General features: G+C 41.0%; 1 protein-coding gene across 5 annotated transcripts in view; it reads left to right on the forward strand.

Annotated features, from left to right (window-relative positions):
• dennd2b (DENN domain containing 2B) overlaps positions 1–23,359 on the forward strand; it is a 217,664-nt gene that overhangs the window by 145,633 nt on the left and 48,672 nt on the right. For 4 of the 5 annotated variants that reach the window (XM_055649504.1, XM_055649503.1, XM_055649502.1 and 1 more), the window contains 3 exons: positions 1,321–1,475; positions 12,751–12,896; positions 18,642–18,857. In XM_055649504.1, coding sequence (XP_055505479.1) covers positions 1,321–1,475; positions 12,751–12,896; positions 18,642–18,857 — 517 coding nt within the window. Of the gene's footprint in view, positions 1–1,320; positions 1,476–12,479; positions 12,897–18,641; positions 18,858–23,359 lie in introns of those variants that run through there. The other variant, XM_055649506.1, reaches the window with a different exon arrangement.

A 23,359-nucleotide genomic window follows, 5' to 3' on the forward strand; every position in this document is an offset into this window, starting at 1 on the left:
CTGTTGTATATAATCCTTCAAATTATTTCAGGCAATAATGACAGACGTTTAGACATAAAACCAGTGCTTGAGGCTTCAATTTGAAAAGAAGTAGTAAATATATGACTCCTGAACACATCTGAATTGTTGAAAGTGTATATTACTGTATGGTAATGATTGGTTCATGGATGTAGTACACTTTTACTTAACAGTTAACTTAGACATTAAAATGAAAGCTTATTTAATCTAGGTGTCACTGGCAAGGCCAGCAATTGTTGTCCATCCCTAATTCCATGAAAAGGATGGTGGAGAACATGCTACAAATTGGTGTCTTACTGGGTTATTTCAGAGAGCATTCAAGGGTCAACCGCAGATAGATGATGGTGGTGACCTGCAACTTTGAACCACTGCAGTCCTTTTGTGACGATACTCCCACACTCTACAATGAGCAGGAAGCTTCAGACTCAACAATATTTAAGGAATGACAAAACATCTCCAAGTTTAGATGGTGTGCAACTTTGAAGTATGAGCTGGCAATGTACTGAGTTGGAGGCCTGATGTTTTGTTAAGCTGAAGCTGAAGATTGTTGTTAGCGCACCATGTAGCCACAATAAGGGCATCATAGGTTACGGGGAAAAGGCTGGAGAATGGGGTTGAGAGAGAAAAATAGATCAGACTCGATGGGTCAAATGGCCTAATTCTGCTTCTATGTCTTATAATCTTATGAAAAAATGGATGATGGAAGCTATGAATGTTTGGTTGTGATTGATGGACTGGATGCTAATCATGAGGGTTGCATTATCCTGAATGGAAGATAGACAGAAAAAGGTGGAGTAACTCAGCAGGTCAGACAGCATCTCTGGAGAAAAGGAATAGGTGTCGTTTCGGGCCAAAACCCTTCTTCAGAAAAAGGATCTCGACCCAAAACGTCAACTTTTCCTTTTCTCCAGAGATGCTGTCTGACCCACTGAGTTACTCCAGCTTTTTGTGTCTCTCTTTGGTTTAAACCAGCATCTGCAGTTCCTTCCTACACATTATCCTGAAGGGTATTGAGCAGTTGATGGGAGAGATGTTTCCATTGAAGCAGTCGTTTAACTTCTGTCAGTTTTCCAGAAAAATTTGTAAATTTGATGATTGCTGGAGGTAAACTACGGAATTTCAAACTCTATAACTGACAGACGACAAAAGTGACCCAAAAGCCTGACAACAGCAATGGATATAACAACATCAGCAGCCCTTTTTACATTTAGTAAAGCACACTCTTAAGATCTGCATGCTTCTAAATAAAAAAGTTAATTGCTGGTCTATTGACAACAATCTTCTCTCTCTGTGTTTTACAAGGAAATCCTTTGAATTTGAAGATGCTGTCAGTCTTCATTCATCGCATTCTCCTTCTCCTACTGAAAATGGTACATCCACCTTGCCTCTGGAAGTACACAGCAGATTTAGTTCAAAAAGCACTTTAGCAGAAGAGAATGCTTATGAAGACATCATAGGTAAGAATAAGAACAAAATTATTGTGAGGATATACATTAGCATCGTAAAATATTACAATCATTGGCCATTGTAGGAGCAAAATGGAAAGGCCATGCGGAGTTGGTGTTTGAAGTAACAGGTGATTTATTCAACTTTACACACCAGGAAGCCAGCCAAAGCTGACCCATCGAGTGTGACTTTGGTACATTTTTATATTCTCAGATGACAAGATTACTCAGAACCTTGATTAAACATAACGAGGTTTTGCACAGCGACCTGACCAACAACGGAACAAGGTCTTAATTCTTGAATGGAACTTGGAAAGACTTAATTAGGTCACAAACAGAATGAGATGTTCATCCTCAAGTCTAAATTCATTCTCAGTAAATCCAAATTTCTGTTACAATGATGGGTGCTTGCATAATCAAGGCTTTGTCTGCGTTTCCTGCCACCACATTAGCACAATCCACATCCCTATTTACTAATTAAACGATTGTTTACCCTACAACGGTCATTCACAAAAATCTTGTTCTAAAATGATTTTCAGTCTATATTCTAGTTACATTACTTTATTACTGCACTTTGTAAATTACAAAATATTAATTTGTTTAGAGATTGTATATTGTAGCTACAACATGGGAATAAACATTAAAAGCAGTTGCTTACAAAAGCAGTGTTTGAATGCTTAGTTTCAGCTGTGTATATGAATATCAAAATAAATTTGAAAAAAAAAAGAATGAATATTTACTATTGTCAACTCTGACAACCTGATTAAGGTTTTTAGGATTAGTGTAGATGGACAAAAAGTTTTGCATGGACTTAGTTGGCTAATGGATCAGTTTATGTCCCATATAAGTCTATAACATTAAGACTTAACCATTCAAAATTGACCAGGATAAAAGCCCGAGGGAACTTATTAATGTATTTTTTTATCACGTAGAACTGCGACCGTTAGTGGCGTTGTTGACAGTGTGGAGGTTGTCTTGGACTACAATTTGAAATCGATGTCATGGTGACATTGTCTGACAAAAGGCAGATGGGGTTAAAATCTGATCATTGTGAGGTGGTGCGTTGGAAAATACTGATGAGGCAGTCAAGTAAAAGTGACGATGGAGAATTAGGACTCTTGACTACTTTTTGGTGACTCACAAGTAAGGTATTACTCACCCAGAGCAAAACCTGCTGAATGTGAATATTTATAAGGCAGGATGGGGGGTGGGGGGTGGGGGGTGGAAGATTGCAACCTTCACGTGGTCCGCCTTGTTTCAACAAATGCAATCAACCCGGCGTGCACAATCAAATAAGATCAAATAGAACAAGTTGTCCTACAACTTTAGGTTGTGCACGCCATACGCAAGAAGAAGAAGAAGGCAGGATGGGAACAAAAGATGTCCACAGATAAAACTCTTGCTATAAAATCAAATTACAATTTATTCACAAACAATTAAGATCCCCTTTATCCCATTTAAAAGAGCAAAGTGGTTATCAGATTGAACGTTATACTGAAAATATAAAAGAGCTAGTGTATTAGCGTGAAGTGAAGGTAGACACAAAAAGCTATAACTCAGCGGGTCACACAGCATCTCTGGAGAAAAGGAACAGGTGATGTTTTGGGTCGAGGCAGGCAGGTGGGATGAGCTTAAAGGCAGCATCTTGGTTGGAATGGGCAAGTTCGGCTGAAGTTCATAAGTTCTAGGAGCAGAATTAGGCCATTCAGCCTGCCAAATCTACTCTGTCATTGGTCTACCTTTCCCTCTCAACCCCACCCACCTGCCTTCTCCCCATAACTCCTAACATTGTTACAAATCAAGAATCTGTCAATTTCCACCTTAAAAATATCCATTAACTTGCCTCCACAATCGTCTGTGAATTCCACAGATTCATCACCCTCTGACTAAAGCAATTCCTCCCCATCTCCTTTCTAAAGGCACATCCCATTATTCTGAGGCTCTGGCATCTGGTCCTAGAGTCTCTCCCACTAGTGGAAACATCCTTTCCACATCCACAGTCTAGGCCTTTCACTTTTCGGTAAGTTTCAATGCAGTCTTCACTCATCCTTCTAAACTCCAGCGAGTTCAGGCCCAGAGTCATAAAACGCTCATCGTATGTTAACCCAATCATTCCTGGGATTATTATCATAAACCTCCTCTGGACCCTCTCCAATGTCAGCACATCCTTCCTCAGATATGAGGCCCAAAACTGCTCGGAATACTCCAAAATGCGGTCTGACCAGTGCCTTATGAACATAGAAACATAGAAAATAGGTGCAGGAGTAGGCCATTCGGCCGTTCGAGCCTTCACCGCCATTCAATATGATCATGGCTGATCATCCAACTCAGTATCCTGTACCTGCCTTCTCTCCATACCCCTGATACCTTTAGCCACAAGGGCCACATCTAACTCCCTCTTAAATATAGCCAATGAACTGGCCTCAACTACCTTTTGTGGCAGAGAATTCCACAGATTCACCACTCTCTGTGTGTGAAAAAACATGTTTTTCTCATCTCGGTCCTAAAAGATTTCCCCCTTATCCTTAAACTGTGACCCTTGTTCTGGACTTCCCCTACATCGGGAACAATCTTCCTGCATCTAGCCTGTCCAATCCCTTAAGAATTTTATACGTTTCTATAAGATCCCCCCTCAATCTTCTAAATTCTAGCGCGTACAAGCGGAGTCTATCCAGTCTTTCTTCATATGAAAGTCCTGACATCCCAGGAATCAGTCTGGTGAACCTTCTCCGTACTCCCTCTATGGCAAGAATGTCTTTCCTCAGATTAGGAGACCAAAACTGTACGCAATACTCCAGGTGTGGTCGCACCAAGACCCTGTACAACTGCAGTAGAACCTCCCTGCTTCTATACTCAAATCCTTTTGCTATAAAGCCTCAGCACTACATCCCTGTTTTTACACTCTAGTCCTCTCCCAATTAATTTGCCTTCCATACTACTGATTCGATTTGCAAAATCACTTTTTGGGAATCCTGCAAGTCCCTTTGCACCTCCAATTTCTGAATTTTCTCCCCATTTAGAAAATATTCTATGCCTACTACCAATATGCATGACTCTACACTTTGCTACACAGTATTCCATCTGCTACTTCTTTGCCCACTCTCCTAAACTGTCCATGTCTTTCTGCGGTGTCCCTGCTTTCTGTGATGCATGACTCTTATGGTATGACTGATAGTTATATTACGAAGGCAAACTGAACATACGGTTTAGTTTTCTTAAAAAATGCTTATATCTATGAACTTCACCTAGCAATTGAACATAATTTACATATATATAATATAAAATATATTAGGAGAAAGAATTGAACACTGAAGATAAAGAAAGCACTGGAAATCCATGAAGAAATATTTAGGTCAGGTGGAAAAAGGTAAAAAAATATGTTAGACGTGACATAAATTGGAATCAGGACTGTTATATTCCTCAGACATCCAAGTAAGTTAGCAAGTCTGAATAAAATCCACATGTGGTGTCTGGCAGCAGTGGATTTGCACTGCATGAACTCAGCTTTGAGTTAAGATTTGATCAAGGAGTTTGTTCCTAACTTGATGCATGGCCTTCTATCTGTCAAAGTAATAATTAGACGAGCAATGAAAAGTTAACAACTAAAACTGAAACAAAGCACAAGACTTTTTGATTGAGAATCAAAAGCTGCAGATGTTGGAAGTCTGAAATAAAAACAGAAAATGCTGGAAGTACCCAAGGGGTCAGGAGAAAGAAACCAAGTTAATGTTTCATGTTGAAGACATTTCATCACTGCTGGATAGAGAGATTTTATTTGACAAGAATTTGAGGGGAGGAATCACTGGGGCAAAGGGAATATTTCTGATAGGGAGAGACTTGGGTTGCTGGGATGAGCTGTCGAGCTCACGGAGAAACTCAACAAGTCAAGCAGCATCTTAGTTTTTTTTAGTTTAGATTTACAGTGTGGAAACAGGCCCTTCGGCCCACTGAGTCCGTGCGACCAGCGATGCCCACACACTAACCCTATCCTACGCACACTAAGGACAATTTTTACAATTATACCAAGCCAATTAGCCTACAAACCTGTACATCTTTGGAATATGGGAGGAAACTGGAGATCCCGGAGTAAACCATGCAGGTCACGTACAGGGAAAACGTACAAACTCAGTACAGTCAGCACCCGTAGTCAGGATTGAACCCTGGTCTCTAGCGCTGTAAGGCAGCAACTCACCCACTGGGTCATCGTGCTGCCCTGCAGAGGAAGTAAAGGGAAGGTTGATGATTCGGATCATATCTCTGCATCAGAACGGAGAGTGTAGAGCAGTGGTTCTTAACCTGGGGGTCGTGACCCCCATGGCGGTCGTTTGGGGGTTTTCCGGGGGACATGAAGGGATCATAAATAACATCAATTTGTTGAGCCCATTTTTAGGAACCTAACAAAGGCACATACCACACACAGTATATTGTTCATGTATGCGTGTACATATACGCACACGAACTGTGTGTGTTGTGAACCATGTCTGCCAAGAAGCGCACGTGGACTATTTCAAACGAAAATAAGCCGCACTCAAGGGTTCCTGCATCGATTTGACGGGTCACTGTGTCGTCAAAATGAAGTAGCGTTGGAGGCTTCATACGGATTGCTTATCGAATCCCACACACTAAGAAACCTCACACCATCGGTGAACAGCTTATCAAGCCATGCCTTCTCGAAGCAGCAAAGTTGGTGCTGGGGGAACAGCAGTCAAACAAGTTCAGGCAGATTTCCTTTTCGAATGACACAGTCAAAAGTCGAATATCAGATATGAGTAATGATATTCTGCTGCAAGTAGTGAGCGCTGTGAAGAGCAGTCCAGTGTATTCACTGCAACTGAATGAATGAATTAATACGTTTATTGTCATTGCACAATACTGTCCAACGAAATTCCATTACATCTCCACCGGTTAAAAAAATACAAACACGACAACCATTGACACATATGTACACTTATTAGTAAAATAATAAATAAGTATTTAAAAAGAATTAAAAATAATTTGGCGGCATTTCTTGGAATTACATTTTGCTTCCCCAGTGTTCTCTGTTGGAATTTAGCTCTTTTATCGCACATGGGTAGAAACTATTTTTTAGTCTTTTAGAGACCTGAATCGCCTCCCAGAGGGTAGCAGAGTGAAAAGGTGGTTGGCAGGGTGGGATGTGTCCTGCTTGATATTTGTGGCCTGGCGCAAGCATCGGGCCCTATATATATATCATCCAAGGAGGGCAGTTGAGCGTTTGTAATGCTCTGTGCAGTTTTTATAATTCCCTGCAGCGCCCTCCTCTCAGCCACAGTACAGCTAGCAAACCACACCAGGATTCCAGGAGAGGATACTTTCCACGTGGCATCGGTAGAAGGACAGCAGCAGCGGCTGTGAGACGTTTGCTCTCCGGAGAGACCTCAGGAAATACAGCCGCTGATGTAACTTCTTCACGAGAGTGACGGTGTTCATTTGCCATTTGACGTCCTGGGAGATGTTTATTCCCAGGACTTGTCGGAGTGTGTACAGATGGGGCACCTCCCATGGTCGGATGCAGATCTGGCCTCAAAGCTTTCGTGAAGGATGTCACTCCACATGTCTCCTTCACCCACTGCATGATACATCACCATGCTTTAGCAATGAAGACTCTTCCTCCTGGTCTTCGAGAAGTGCTTTCAGATGTGGTGAAGATTGTGAACCACATTCGAGGGAGCGCAGCAAACTCAAGAATCTTCAAAGCGATGTGTGAAGAAATGGGACTCGATTGCACTGTTTTGATATTCCACACAGAGGTGCGTTGGCTTTCGTGTGGTGAAGTTCTCAATCATGTGATTCAACGGCGAGAGGAAATAGCGCTGTTCTTGGAGAGAGGGTGTACCGAGAAGGAGAAACAGCTTCATGAAAAGATGCAGGATGAACTGTTCGTGATGAAGGTTGCTTACTTGGCTCTCTTCTTCGCCGAGGTGAATTCCTTAAACCTCCCAATGCTACACACGGCTCGTGACAAAGTGGAAACGTTCAGGAGGAAGATTCAACTTTACTAGAGAAGAGCCCAGGACAGTGACGCGACTATTTTCCCTGAGATGACGACTCTCCAGATGTTGAATGCCACTTCCATGAGGAGATCTCAACCCACCTTCTGGCAATTAGTGAAGCCATCGAACGTTACTTCCCCGGACTGGACAACCGCTCTCATGAGGAGACAGTGCCATCAGCGATACTGATGTGGCGGCAAAGGTTGAATTTTACTGAATTCGTGAAGATGCGCAGCTCAAGAGTGACTTCATGGAACAAGACCTCACCATGTTTTGGCTGAAAGTGAAGGACTGTCCTGTTCTTTCGAAGAGGGACCTGACCCTATTGGTCCAGTCCTCCTCAACCTATCGCTGTGAGGCTGGATTTTCAACCATGGTAACTCTGAAAACAATGGTACGCAATAGGCTTGTGTTTGATGCTGACATGAGGTGCTGCCTGTCGAGTATTCATCCTCGTTTTGATGCCTGATGGCTGTGAAGCAACTCCAGCCATCCCATTGACTGAGCATTGGCAGACATGTTTTAATAAACCGGGCTGTTTTTTTTCCAATTTTTGTTTCGGGGGTCACGGTACTGACCAAGAATGTCTGATGGGGTCGTGGGGCCAAAAGGTTAAAAACTACTGAGGTAGATAGTGGTTCTGAAACACTCTGTAGCTGTTGATATGATGGTTCAGTTGTGAGATTATAGTTGGGAAGAAACTGCCGCTGAATCTTGAATTAGGAGCCACATTGTTGACAGTCCTCCTGGATCTACCTTCCACTACACTGTTCTAAGTAAGTTTGATTAAGTAAGTAAGTAAGTAAGTATAGGCCACTGCTGATGAACTAGGTTGCTGAAGCAACTTAGAATAATGTGTACCAATATAACCATATAACAATCACAGCACGGAAACAGGCCATCTCGGCCCTTCAAGTCCGTGCCGAACACTTTTTTTTTTATCCCCTTAGTCCCATCTACCTGCACTCAGACCATAACCCTCCATTCCTTTCCTGTCCATATACCTATCAAATTTATTTTTAAATGATAATATAGAATCACTTTGTAAGTAAAGACATGCAGCTGGATACAGCGCCGAAAAGGTTCACTCGTTTGATTCTTGGGATAAAGAGGCTGCTGTATGAATAGTGGTTGAGCAGACTGTGCCTCCAATCACTGAAGCATAGAATAGCATCTACTCACTGATCCATACAATAATGCAGGGGGATCTTATTGAAATATTTAGAAGGAGATTGATGGGTAGATAGTCATAAAGTCATACAGAGTGGAAACAAGCCCTTTGGCCCACATTGCCCATGCAGACCAACATGCCGCATCTACACTAGTCCCACCTGCCTGCATTTGGCCCATATCCTTCTAAACATATCCTATCCATGTACCTGTCCAAATGTTTTGTAAATGTTATGAGCAGGTCATTCCATATACCCACCATCCCTTGTGTAAAAAAAATTTTGTTTTTAAATCTTGTCCCCCTCACCGTAAACCTGTGGTTCTCGATTCCCACTCTGGGTAAAATACTCTGTGCTTTTAACCTTTCTAATCCCTTCATGATCTAATACACTTTTATAAAATCACCCCTCATCCTCCTGCACTCCAAGGAATAAAGACCTAGCCAGCTCAACTCCACCTTATAGCTCAGGCCCTCAAATCCTGGCAACATCCTCGTAATTCTTCTCTGCACCATTTTCAGCTTAACAACATCTTTCCCACAACAGGGTGAACTGAACACAATACTCCAAATGGGGCCTCACCAATGTAGGCCACCAATGCTGAAAGAATGCTCCCCCTGGTTGGGTACCTTGAGCTAGGCAGCATCATTTTAAAATGGGGTATCGTCAATTTCAGGCAGAGATAAGGAAGAAGTTCTTAAGGGATCAGAGATGAGCAGGGCCTGTACTCGCTGTTTAGAAGCTTGAAGCGGGGATCTCATTGAAACTTACCGAATAGTTAAAGGCATGCATAGAGCGGATGTGAAGAGGATGCTTCCACCAGTGGGAGAGTCTAGGACCAGAGGGCATAGCCTCAGAATAAAAGTACGTGCATTTAGAAAGGAGATGAGGAATTTCTTTCGGCAGAGGGTGGCGAATGTGTGGAATTAATTGCCACAGATGGCTGCGGAGGCCTACTCATTGGGTATTTTTAAAGCGGAGAGTGACAAGTCCTTGATTTCAATACGGTGTCAAAGGTTATGGGGAGAAGGCAGGAGAATGGGGTTGAGAGAAAAGAATAGATCAGCCATGATTGAATGGCGGAGTAGACTCGATGGGCCGAATAACCTAATTCTACTCCTACGATTAATGAACATGAAGTTCTTCTCTCTCGCGAATCTTTCGAATTCCACGAATCAGCCATGATCATATTGAATGGGGGTGCTGGCTTGAAGGGCCAAATGGCCTACTCCTGCACCTATTGTCTGTTGTCTATTGTCCATTGTCCACGGCAGTATATTACTATCAGTCTCGAACTTTGGATGCAGAGTCATTGATTATATTCAAGGCAGATGTATTTGAATCGCAAGGGAGTTATGACTCCTGGAGACTGGGTGGGATAGTGGTTTTGTGGTTATGATCGGGTCAGGCATGATCTTGTTAAATTGCAGAGTAACATCGAAGTGCTATGCGTTCTATTCCAGTTCCTCCCCCTTATGTTCCAATGGAGTCCCTTGCTACGCGTTTGCTCTGTCGCAATGCAATATTTTCACAGACAGTCTGGCACATCCAGTTTGCTTACTTAAAGTCTGTGTTGTTTTGCAAGTAAGCCATCATCACTTTGAATGGATACACGCCTGTATTCTGTTGCATTTGCGCAGGTATCACACAAATTATTATAGGTCAGGAGGGAGGGGGTGGTGTGGGGAACAAAAGGGCAAATCAGCATTTCTAGTCCTTAAGGACAGCAGTTGTGGTTTGATAGATTTAGCTTTGACTGTATGGATTGTGAATGAGCTCCAGTTAATGTTGATTAGTCTAAAGTCATCAACCAGTGATCGAAAAGTAAAAAAACTGCAGTTGCTGGAAATCTGAAATAAAATCTGAAAATATTGGAGATACAGCAGGTTTGGACGTACTTTTAGAGAATGAAAGAATTAAAGTTTCAGCTTGATGTATGACCTTTCCACCAAAGCTGGATATTGAGGAAATGACCAGGTTTAAGTTGCAGAAGTGGAGTTGTGGAGAGAAATCAGAATATGTGTGATTGGATGGAGACCAGGAGAATCAAGAAAAGGTTGTGATGGTGAAAGTGAGATTTGACAAGACATTAGAAATCTCAATGGAGAGGAGGAGAGCTTCTTCAGGGTGGACATTGTAGGAAAGACATATGATGATAGGCCACTGTCCTGAAACATTAACTCTGCTACCCTCTCCACATATGCTGCCTGACCTGCTGAGTATTTTAGTTCCATACAAAAGAGGCCTATAATGATCCCAGGTCTGGGAAGCTAAGAGCAAATGAGACATTGTCTTTGATTGAAGTATATTCCAGTTACATAAATAAGGGTATTTGAGGTCACTGGAGGTCACCGATCTCAGTGAGGATAGTGTTGGTGAAGTGTAGCCTGTGTAGACAATACTACTTGGAAAAATCTAGATATGGGAAATGGCCCCTGTAAACACTCGGTCAAAAACTGTTCAGTAAGTAGTTTAGTTTAGAGATACAGTGCTGATACAGGCCCTTCGGCCCACCTTGTCCGCGCCGACCAACAATCCCCATACACACTAGTGACAATTTACCATTATCCCAAGCCAACTAACTTGCCAACCTGTACATCTTTGGACTGTCCATGAAGCATATATTCTGTTTCTGTGTCAACCAGCAAGAAGTGCACTAGCTAGAAGTAGGTTTCCGGTGCAGCAATATCGTTAACAGTACAAGGAAGGCTTAGTCTCAAGTGGCTAGAGTAAGCAGTAGACTGCAACGTTCTGTAAAGCAGCCTGGCAAAGAATGTGAATGACCTGGAGATAGTGTGGTTTAGATGGAAAGAGAATCATAGAGTTGAATATAAACAGGCCCTTCAGCCCATCACAAACTTACCAATCTTTTTGTTCATCTACACTATTTCCAACTGCCCACATTTGGTCCATATCCTTCTAAACCCTGCATTTTTAAGTTCCTGTATAAATGTCTCTCAAATATTATGATTGTATCTGATTCTACCATCTCATCTGGGGCAAGTATCAACCGCTTTTTATTTTGAAACCCCCTACAAATCCCCTTTATAATTCCTGCATCTCACTACAAACCTGTGCCCTCTTGTGTTTGATTCCCCTTCCAGCGTGTTAGGGAGATTTTGCTGCTTCACTTTTATTTAGACCACTGAGATTTAAAAATCACTGTAAAAGGTTAAAAATGGATGTTGCATTTTTGTTGATGTCAGACGAGCAGCTTTTACGCCAGAATTGCTTTTCCAGCACTAATAAAATTCTGAAGAAGGGTCCCGACCCAAAACGTCACCTATCCATGTACTGCAGGGATGCTGCCTGATTCGCTGAGTTACTCCAGCATTTGTGATATTTTATTCCAATGAAAATCACTCTGGAAAGATAGGGATCAAATTGTATTGCTCAGAAGATCAGAAATGATTTCAATGTTGCTGCCGGCTATGTGTACATTTAACACAGCACTTTTGCAGTGCTGTGAGAATGAATTTCTAAGTCTAAAGCTGAACCAGTTTTGTGAGAGACTTTTCCCTAGCAATTAAAGGAATTGGAAATAGGACTTACAAATTTAGAAAACGAGCTAACACAACTTAATGGGAAAATAAGGCTTTAATAGATATTATCATTGTAACCATCTGTATCTTTGAAAGTTTGGCTATGCGTTCTCCCTTTGCCGATGGAAACATTTATCTGCTGTTTTGAGATGAACTAAATAAATAAAACAACATTAAACTTTTTGTTAAAATAATAATCTGTCCAAGGAATAGTGGCAAAGTGTTAACATACAGCGTTCAACTTTGGGGTCAGAAAGTGAGTCACCAATTTTTTTTTTTTTATGTTCATAACCCAATCTTTAAGCAGTAATTCAAGTGACATCACATCCTGTTCAGTGATACCAGAGCTACCCAATTATGCTTGGCATTGCAAGGGATTTACTGCTTTGGTACACTTTCTAAAGAAAACTCTACTCTTTTGAAAATAATCATTGGATAAAACAACCGAGGAGAAAAAGTTAACTACAAACAGAAGTCTTCCTTAGTCTGCCAACTGAGGAAATATTTTTAGATTCACATGACTCTGTTGAATCAGCCTGTTTTTTCTCTCTGCACTGCTCCACAGATACCCCTAAAGAAAATCCTTATGAAGATGTGGATCTGAAAGGTCGATACCCTGGCAGAAAGTTACGGCTGTCATCTGAGAATTCCCTAGACTCTTTGCACAGGATGTGGTCCCCTCAGGAAAGGAAGTACACTACACCTCCCCAGGTAATTCTCTTGCTTTATGTTCTCATGCAATTCATGCAGGCAGACTTTTTTTGGGTCTGTTTGTTTTTATAAGGCTAGAGAAAAAAAGACTGAACTGGGAAGTGGTGATCATTGCCGTCAGCCTAACCAAGTTGATTTGGAAATGAAAGCTGTTTCTACAACTTTCTTTAAACCGAAAATGAATTTAAAAAACATCTCAATTTAACCATGATAAAATGTGAAGCATTAAATAATCGTTCATGTTTATGTAATGTTGTATGATTTGTGAATGCTTTCTGAATTGATGCCAAAATTGAACTGTGGATAGATAATGAAAGAATAAAACAAGCTCACCAAATACACCTTAAAGATTCTTTTTTTTTCAGAAAAAAATACCATTACGTTGTCCCATTTTACAGAAATTCATAGAATTAATCTGATTATATTTCATAAAGAAGAATTGCAGATTTCACTCTGAATTAATTGATAGGGAACTCAGAATTAATTGATAGGGAACTCTGAATTATCAAGAAATAAGCTAGTCAGTATAGTTTGAAGTATTACATTAATATACTATTAAATTAAGAGGATATTTTTCCCTTGTGAAACAAAATTGGAATTACATCCTTCTCTTAATAGGCCAGTGTAGTGCAGAATGTATATTTTATTGTCAGACAGATAGTCATTCAGATGTGGTGGTATTATAAGTGCTTTACAATGCTGATGAGAAATAAATACAACTTTTCATATTATAACAGTCCTAGAAGTTTTAATAAATACAGGGTGATGTTACTTTGCAAAATAAATTTACTGATTTTATTTGTGTTGCAAATGAGCCCCGCTAAAATAAAAGCAATATCATTAAAATGGTACCATACCATTTTTAGTTTGATATTAAATTAAATAGAAAATTGTTGAAATTTATTTATACCCATGTTCACGTTAGATGTGAAAGAACACATTTCCACTTGAAAAGCTTTCACAATATGACACCTTTTGTGTCATACTCATTTAAATCATTTCTAAGTTTGTGACAATACAAAGCAAAATGTATGTATAAGCTGAGCTGCTGACTTAGAATAAAATTGACTATGCCCATGTAAAGATCATGCCCACAAGTTTTCTTTGGATTACAAAGTAATTAATTCTACCATCAGACCGTGTAAACGTAAATATGATTTATCTTCCCCTTTTTTACTGTAACTCAGGCCATACATCAAACACATATGCAATATTTTTATTGCCATCAATCCCAAAGAACCATTTCAACCTTTTGAAAGTTAGTTATGTGGGAAATAGCAAGAATACACAGACCAGTAAGGTGAGATTTCTATACCAGTTCCGAGAAGTAGGCACTGCGAATAATGATATGTGAATAATATGTCAGGCGTGTTCATGCTGGAGCTGCATTAGCCAGCCAAGCCTGGTTTGAATCAAGCAGGGGCATGTCAGAAAAAATTATTTCAACAATTTCAAAGATTTTACATTGCTTAAGATCAAAGCTATTATGTGGTCATGCAGAATAATATAACTAGATTATTTGTGGTACTTTTATACCTAAAAGAAAAAAAATAACGTGAAGAAGCTTATTTTATGGTTAGCAAAGCTATTAACACATGATGTCATCAAGTTTAGGGTGCTAGGTAGAAACATAGTTATACAGCATGGAAATAGGCCGTTTGGCCCCACTGGCCCATGCCGACCTATGCCCACCTGCCTGCGATTTGCCCATATCCCTCTAAACTATCCCATCCATCTAAAAGTTTCCTGTCTAAAAGTTTCTTAAAAGTTGTATAGTACGTGCCACAACTACCTCCTCTGGCAGCTCATTTCATTTACCTACCACCCTTTGTGTAAAAAGGTTGCCCCTCGGGTTCCCGTTAAATCTTTCCCCCCCTCACCTTAAACTATTTCCCCTGGTTCTTGATTCTCCTATGGGTAAAAGACACTGTGCATCTACTCTATCTTTTCCCCTTATACACCTCAATGAAATTACCCCTCATCCTCCTGTACTCCAAGGAATATCATCCTAGCCTATACAACCTCTCCCTATACCTATACCTCAGTAAGTGTGGAACTTGGAGTTAGCACTCACCTCTGCAACTGGATACTCAACTGGATCCTCAACCACAATCAGTGAAGATCAGTGACAAATCATCCTCTACAATACTGGTGCTCTGCAAGGATGCGTTCTCAACTCCCTATTTTACTGCTGATACATCAGCCATGACTGCAGCAAAATAACGCAACTCAATTTACATATTCGCAGGAAATATTCGTGGGAAAGGTGGCGTTTCAGGTCTTGACTGTTCTTCAGACCGAATCAGATCATTCTTCAAATATAATATATGTGCACATTCACTGCCACATGCATGCCACCTACACAGTAAAGGATGTATTATTTTCCACAATATATACTCTGATCATCTTGAAAAATGCACTCTGTTCCGCTCATTCTTGAAGATATTGGAAAATGCTCTTCTCAATTAATTCACTGCTGAAGATACTGAAGAATACTGCCTACTTTTCTCTTGAGGGAAGCACTGTACACAAGGACTTTTCTCACCGCCAGGCCCCAGGTAGTCAAGATGGGAGGGAATACATCGAAGTCCCTCACCCTGAGCACAGGATCGCCCCAGGGTTGCGTCCTCAGCCCCCTATTGTACTCCCTGTACACACATGACTGTGTGGCTAGGTTCAGCTCCAATTCAATAATTAAGTTTGCTGATGACACTGTGGTGGTGGGCCTGATCTCAGACAATGATGAGAGGGCCTACCGGGAGGAGGTGGCTGATCTAGCACTCTGGTGCCAGGAGGACAGCCTCCTCTTGAACATCAAAAAAACGAAGGAGCTGATCATGGACTTTAGGAGGGCACATCATCCGAGGACGTACACTCCATTGAGTATAAATGGGGATCCTGTGGATAGGGTGAACTGTTTTAAATATCTGGGAGTCCACATCTCTGAGGATTTGACATGGTCATCACACGCCTCAGCACTGGTGAGTAAGGCAAGGCAGCGCCTTTACCACCTCAGGCAATTGGGGAAATTCAGAGTGTCTCCGAGGATCCTCCAGTGCTTCTATGCAGCGGCGGTGGAAAGTATCTTGTCCCGGGAACATTACCATCTGGTTCGGGAATTGCTCTGCCAAGGACAAGAAGGCTCTGCAGAGAGTAGTGCGTTCGGCCGAACGCACTATGGGAACTTCACTCACCCCCCTGCAGGAACTATACAACAGGAGGTGCAACTCCAGAGCAAACAAAATCATGAGAGACCTCTTCCACCCCTGCAACGGACTGTTCCAGCCGCTACGGTCAGGCAAACGCCTCCGTTGCCATGCAGTGAGAACGGAGAGGTTGAGAAGGAGTTTCTTCCCAGAGGCAATTCGGACTGTAAACGCCTTTCTCACCAGGGACTAACTGTACAGAACGTTTTTCCTTCTATTATTTATTATGTAAAATAATATATGTGTTATGATTGTGTTTATAATTTGTTTGGTTGTTTTGTTGTTCCGCGAGCATTGCCACTTTCATTTCACTGCACATCTCGTATGTGTCTGTGACAAATAAACTTGACTTGACTTGACTTGACTTGAAAAATGCTCTCTAATTTGGTTTGAAAATACTTGCTGTATTGCCAGCCTCCAGAATCATTTCACCTCAAGCTTCTGTTAACCATATAACCATATAACAATTACAGCACGGAAACAGGCCATCTCGGCCCTACAAGTCCGTGCCGAACAATTATTTTCCCTTGGTCCCACCTGCCTGCACTCATACCATAACCCTCCATTCCTTTCTCATCCATATGCCTATCCAATTTATTTTTAAATGATACTAACGAACCTGCCTCCACCACTTCCACTGGAAGCTCATTCTGTTCCGTTACTCCTTCTCCGGAGTTTGTACGTTCTACATGTGACCCGTGTGGGTTGTCTCCAGGATTTCCACTTTCTTCCCACAATCCAAATACTTACAGGTTTGTAGGTTAATTGACTTGGTATAAGTGTAAATTGTCCTTAGGGTGTTTAGGATAGTGTTTGTGTGCGGGGATTGCTGGTCGGCGGGGACTTGGTGGGCCGAAGGGCCTGTTTCTGCGCTGTGTGTCTAAACTAAACTAAAATTGATACCTCCAAACCACACAAGTATAGGAAAATTCTACCTGAAACATGCCAGGACACACTAGCTCGGTCTCCCGCACAGCACCATTTAAAGTGCATGTTTTTAATTTAATCATGAATGATTCACCCTTATAAGTGAACCCATGGTTTAATTTTTGGTAAACTCGTCCCATTATTAATTTCCTGCCAGTAAAGAGACCAGAACTTAATTACTCAATCACATCTTACAAAACAAGCATCATATTACCTTGCTGCTGCCTGTCTGTGTTGGATGGAATAAAAGTAAGCTATTGCCAAGCTTTGAATGTTGCAAGCCACTGCTTTTGACAGACGTAGAGGATAATTGCTAACTTAATCTCTTAGGAGTTCCTTGTGGGCATTTTAATTAATTATGGAAAAGGTATAACGTAAAAAAATGTACTACAGATGAGAAAAAAGAAGAGAAAACAAATCCATATATCACAAATATTTTTTTTTAGTCGACTAATACTTTCATTGCTTAGTGTAGTTTTAGTTTTTAATTTTAGTTTTAGAGATACAGCCTGGAAACAGGCCCTTCGGCCTACAGAATCTGCGCCGACCAGCAATCACCCCGTACACTAGTCTATCCTACACACGGGGGCAATTTACAGAAGCCAATTAACCTACTAATCTGCATGTCTTTGGAATGTTGGAGGAAACCTGAACACCCAGAGAAAACCCACGCGGTCACATGGAGAATGTAAAAAAACTCCATGCAGACAGCACCCATAGTCAGCATTGAACCGGGGTCTCTAGCGCTTAAGGCAGCAACACTGTCGCTGCGCCAGTGTGCCACCACACCGCTCTTACTTTGGTGATTTTGTACGTAGTGCGTTTGCTCTTGAAGATCAACTCTGAGCAAACACACTTAGGCAAAATCCACATATATGCTTCACATACGCCAAGTAAATTAGATGCACTTCAAATGTGCACTGTATTACAACTCAAAATGTGAAAAATGATCCATGAGTTACAGGAAGCACCAGCAGATTTCAGAAACTATTGTGTGCATCTGGAGCCCAGTGTTTCATTTCCGTACATGGAAATAAGTGGAGAATGGCACTTATTAAAAGTGATGATAGGTGATGAATTATGTTCCTCCAATCTATTTGTTTTATATTGTCACTACAAAGTAAATAACATTAAATGCTATAGTCACATAAACCTTATTTTTCACTGCATGTGAACCTGCACTATTATTGGTAGTAAATAACTTTGCACATCATGATAATCTAAGAATTTATAAAACATGAAGGAATAATCCACTGATTGACAGTAAATATTCATGGTTAAAGAATCTGAATATTAGTTTATTAATTCTTTCACACTAGATTCGTTTTCTTTCAGCCCATTTTCCCATTATTTATTGTCACTGCGTGACTCAATATAATTTACTGTTATGAGTTACAATGAGCGTGTTTTTAACTCTGCAATTAATTAATTTAGAATACACATAGTTGCATTGTTTGTCATCATGAATAGTTTGAAATAAAAAAATACTGAAAGTTTGAGGAACATCTGGCTCAGGAGCTAGTGCAGCACAAAACAAGTCGTGAAATGATACATGGATTGTGTGCTCTCTTTGTGCTTTAACTTAACCTGGTCAATGACTTATCTTCCAAAGCTGCCTCCGAAACCCAGCAGTCTGACACTGCGTCTGAGTAGTACCATAGACAGGAGGACCCTTAGACTACCACGACTGTCCAAAAGACACAGCCATGATGATGTGTTGCTTCTGTCCCACCTTAGTGTGCCCTCTTCCCCCACCAGCCTCAACGACGACAGCATGAGCACCACCAGTGAGCTGCTGTCTACACGACGATCCAGGAGGATTCCTAAAGTAAGAAATGTCCACCTTTTTTTCTGATAATGTGTTGGAAACATTCTTATTGCTCTTTATTGGTTTGCAATGTTGACATATATATGCATAGAATCAACATCTACATTAATGACCAAGAGTACTCACTCGGTGGTCATATCTGAGTTTCAACACACGTTCTAAACATTGTGCTAAACCAACTTCATTATACAACATCTCAGGCAAATCAATTTATTTTCAAAGTAGTTAAATACAGTTTGGCTTGTGTTTGGCTTGAAAATAGTATCTTGAACACAGTCCTTTCAAACACAACCTCAGCAACATATCGTACAACTGTAACATCACACTCAACATCTATTCTCAATACCCTGACAGATCAGATGAAGTGCCAATGTACCAAACACCTTCTTCACCACCCTAACTATCTGTGACACCACTTTACATACCTGCACTTAGATCCCTCTGCTCCACAACACTCCCCAAGGCCAAACAATTCACTGTGAACGTCGACTTGGTTTGACGTCCCAATATGCACAAATTACAAATGGCATCTACTTAAAAAATGAAAAAATGATGGCAGAATTATTTTTTAAATGGTGGAAGACTGATAGATTGAAATAAAAGATGGTACCACTACCAATGGAAGTGGTAGAGGCTGATGCAGTTACAATATTTGAAAAGCTTATGGACTTGTATTTAGATAGGAAAAGTGTAAGAGGGATATGTGTTTAACACAGACAAATGGAATTGACATTGATAGGCCTTACAGTGGGCATGGACAAGGCGGGGTGAAAGGGCTTGTTTCTATGCTGTATGTTTCTATGAATACTGTATACGCTCGTTATAATAAAACACACCAGCTGAGAGGGCTGGGGTCAGGTCCGGGTCTCGAGTGCTGGGGAGGGGGCTTTGCCAGAGGTACGGGGAGGCCAGCTGGGCTGCAGGCCAGCATGTCTTTGCGGTGAGGGAATACACACTGTCACAATGTTTTTGTCTTTCCAATGTGGGCGGATCGATAGAACCACTGTGGTAGTTCTATCTTACAAATTGTGAATTGTCCCTAGTGTGTAGGATAGAACTGGTGTATGGGTGATCGTTGGTCGGCATGGATTCAGTGTTTTACGCTGTATCTCTAACTTAAACTAAGCTGTTAAAATAGTTCAAAAACACCATTCATTCTATCCATCTTCCCTGAAGCAACAAACTTAGTCTAGAACAGATTTGGTCCACTATAACTGAAATCCGTTATAAAGTGGTCCGTTAAAACGAGGGTTTGATGTATGTGAAGATTTGATAATTAATATTTATCTTAAGAACTGGCAGTTAAAGCCATGAGATATAAACACCAAATGAAAACAGAAAGGTTTGCATCAGAGAGAAGAAAAAATGGATGATAACCTGAAATTGTTAAATATCACATTATAAGGTTGCAGATGGAATGTAAGATGCTTCCTTCAAACTTACATTCGGCATCGTTGGAGCAATATAGAAAGTGAAAGATAGGTCAGAGTTGGAGTGTAGAGAAAAGTGAAGTGCCAATCAACATAAAACTCAGGGTTGCCCTTGCTGACTGAAGGGATGTTTCATGCAAAGTAGCCACCAATCTATTGAAGCCCAATGGGTGAACAGCGATCACCCATACACAAATCCGATCCCACACACTAGGAACAATCTGTTCTCTCTGTTGTAGAGGACACTAGATCGTGATCACTGAAAGTAATAGAATGGATTGCAATAGATTCCTAACTGCTAGTGAATTGGTCGAAGGACTGTTGGGATCATTGGAATATTGGAAAAATAATCTGTAAAAGTGTATCTCTCATGGTAGCATGACTAAATGAATGAGTTAAGACAGAAGAGTGGACCACAGAGTTCACATTCACAGCCGTTCAATGCATCATCATTCATTATTTCCAGGACCTTAAATGGAATTCCACCACCAGCTACATCTTGCCCTCCCTTTCAGCATTCTGGAGTCCATGACTCCATAGTAGATGTTTTCATCTCCTCCAACCATTCTCCTTCTCGGGACTCATGCCCGTGCAATTGTGGTAGATATCCCTGTTTTCTTTCCTTCCCACCATTCAGAGAACCAAGCATTTTTTTTTCTGGATGAAGCAGTAATTCGTTTGCACTTCTATCCAAACTGAAAGGGCAGTAATTTTGAAGTAATCCATAGAGATTGGCAATGTCTTGCATGGTAAACTAGTCAGTAAAGACCCATGGAATCCAAGTGAAAATAATAAAATGGATCCAAAATTGGCTGTGTTTAAACATTAATAAGATGTGTTTTAATGGCTGTTTTTTTCAGGGTTATTGTTCCTCGGCTGGTGTGGGCCTGGTTCCAAGTTGTATCATAGATTAGTAAATCTCTCAAATGCTATAATCAATTACAAAGCCTGAAGCTGTAGGGGTTGGAAACATGTTTTAAGTCATAGAGGAATGTGCTCCATCCCATCCTCTTCATACTGTGGGTGCTATATTTTTGGATCCCATTGCAGCAGTTCCAAGGTTTTGACAGCCATATTCCTAAACTCGTCTGGCCAGGAAGTAAGGCCAGAAAATATGTGAAACTGCTCCAAGTTTCATGGGGAGAAAGTAGGGTTAATGACCCAGTTGCAACATTGACAGGCAGTACTATTCCTCAACCTAACTTCAAGGATTTATTGCCTGGAGCAAAACCACCCCAAATCTGTAATGTGGAGGCAAATACTCCACTTGTCAGCTCCACTAACATTTCTCCGTTCCCTCTGGAAAAACAGCACAAAATGCATGGAAACACTTAACAAGGTTTCACGAGTCTGGTGGGTAGCACGCATGCTGGCCAGATACACATGGTTGGCTGGCCAGAAGATTTCTAGAACATTTCTTCAGTGCAAGATATGATCTGAATTGCCATGACCAAGTAATGAGAAATCATCCAAATATTTTCGTACGGAATATTATTTTAAACAATAGCAACAGAAAGATAACTTGCTGAACTATAAAGTGGACCATTAGTTACACAAATTTAATTCTTTCTTTTATCACCTGTCCGATATTTCCCACCACAATAGCTTAGTGTAGAGAGATGCAGCATGGAAACAGGCGATTCAGTCTACCGAGTCCGCCCCGACCAGTGATCACCCTTAGACACTAGTTCTATCCTACACACTATGGGCAATATACAGAAGCTAATTAACCCACAAACCTGCATGTCTTTGGAATGTGGGAGGAAACCGGAAAAAACCGGCACAGTGAGAATGTACAAACTCGAGAAGCCGACAGCACCCGTAGTCCGGATTGAAGCCAGGTCTCTGGCGCGTCAAGGCAGCAACTCTACTGCTGTGCCACCGTGCCTGTTGGAGATTTAATGGAGCAGATACTTTATAGATTCAATTTTATTCCAATTCCTGGTCCTCTCCTCTTTATAGCTTCTCAGCCTGCACAAAAATGCCACTGCAAAGATCTCTAAGCATTGAATTGAGAATTGCAGTGTGATCATCAGAACATTTTAAATGTAAACAAAAGCAAATCACCAATTGAATGGCTCCAAATGTACTTATTGGCAGGAGGAATTTCTGACTTTGTCAAGACTGGGCTTGATGCTGATATACAGTATCTATAGATCACAATGAAGGACACCATCAGACTGCCCATACCTTGTTATTGGTGCTAACTGGCCATTTTGCTACTATTTGCCAGCATTGGGTTGCCCAACAAAGTCTGTACAGGAAGAGAGAAATGAAATAATGAAGAACAACAGCGAGAATAGGTTGAGCTGGCAGTGAGGACTGAGATCCCTTTGATTTCCAAAGAATGTACTCATGGAATAACAATGAAATTGCTTGGAAAACGAATAGGTATTTTGTACCTCCTGCCCTTATATTAAGTGTCTGCTCCATTAAATCCAGGTAACTGGATACAGAATTGCCTTCAAGGAAGGAAACGGAGGATGGTGGTGGAAGATTGCTTTTTGGACTGGAGGTCTAACTAGGTGTGCCTCAGGGATCAGTGCTGGACCCATTGCTGTTTGTGTGGTATATATCAATAATTTGGAAGAGAATGTGCAAGGCATAATTTGTAAGTTTGCAGATGACACTAAAGCAAGTGGTATCATGGACAGTGACTCACTAGGGTCTCCTCGATATCCCACAGCTCTTGTACATCCAAGGGCGTTACGCAGTGGGTATTTATGATTTGGTATGCATTGCATGAGAAAATGATTTTGGCATTTCAGAATGAAACTAGATTGATACCTGAAGACAAAGCATGGGAGGATGAAGGGAAAGGGCCAGGCATTGGGAATGAATTGCAAGCCCATCCAAAAAGCCATCAGCCCTTTCATGTTGTAATGATTTTGTTATTCTATGTTCAAATAAGCTGCAAAAATCACTTTCAGAATTATTGATCCATTATCTGCATAGAAAAAGGCACAGTTAGCCTAATTATTCAGTTAAGAAATGTGAAGCTAAAATGCAGATAGTGAGTTTATGACCTTTTAATAGCTTTTTTATCAATATCGGCTTGAGAATGGCATATCT

Source organism: Leucoraja erinacea, chromosome 18 (genome assembly GCF_028641065.1).
Source record: "Leucoraja erinacea ecotype New England chromosome 18, Leri_hhj_1, whole genome shotgun sequence".
Lineage (NCBI taxonomy): Eukaryota > Metazoa > Chordata > Chondrichthyes > Rajiformes > Rajidae > Leucoraja > Leucoraja erinaceus.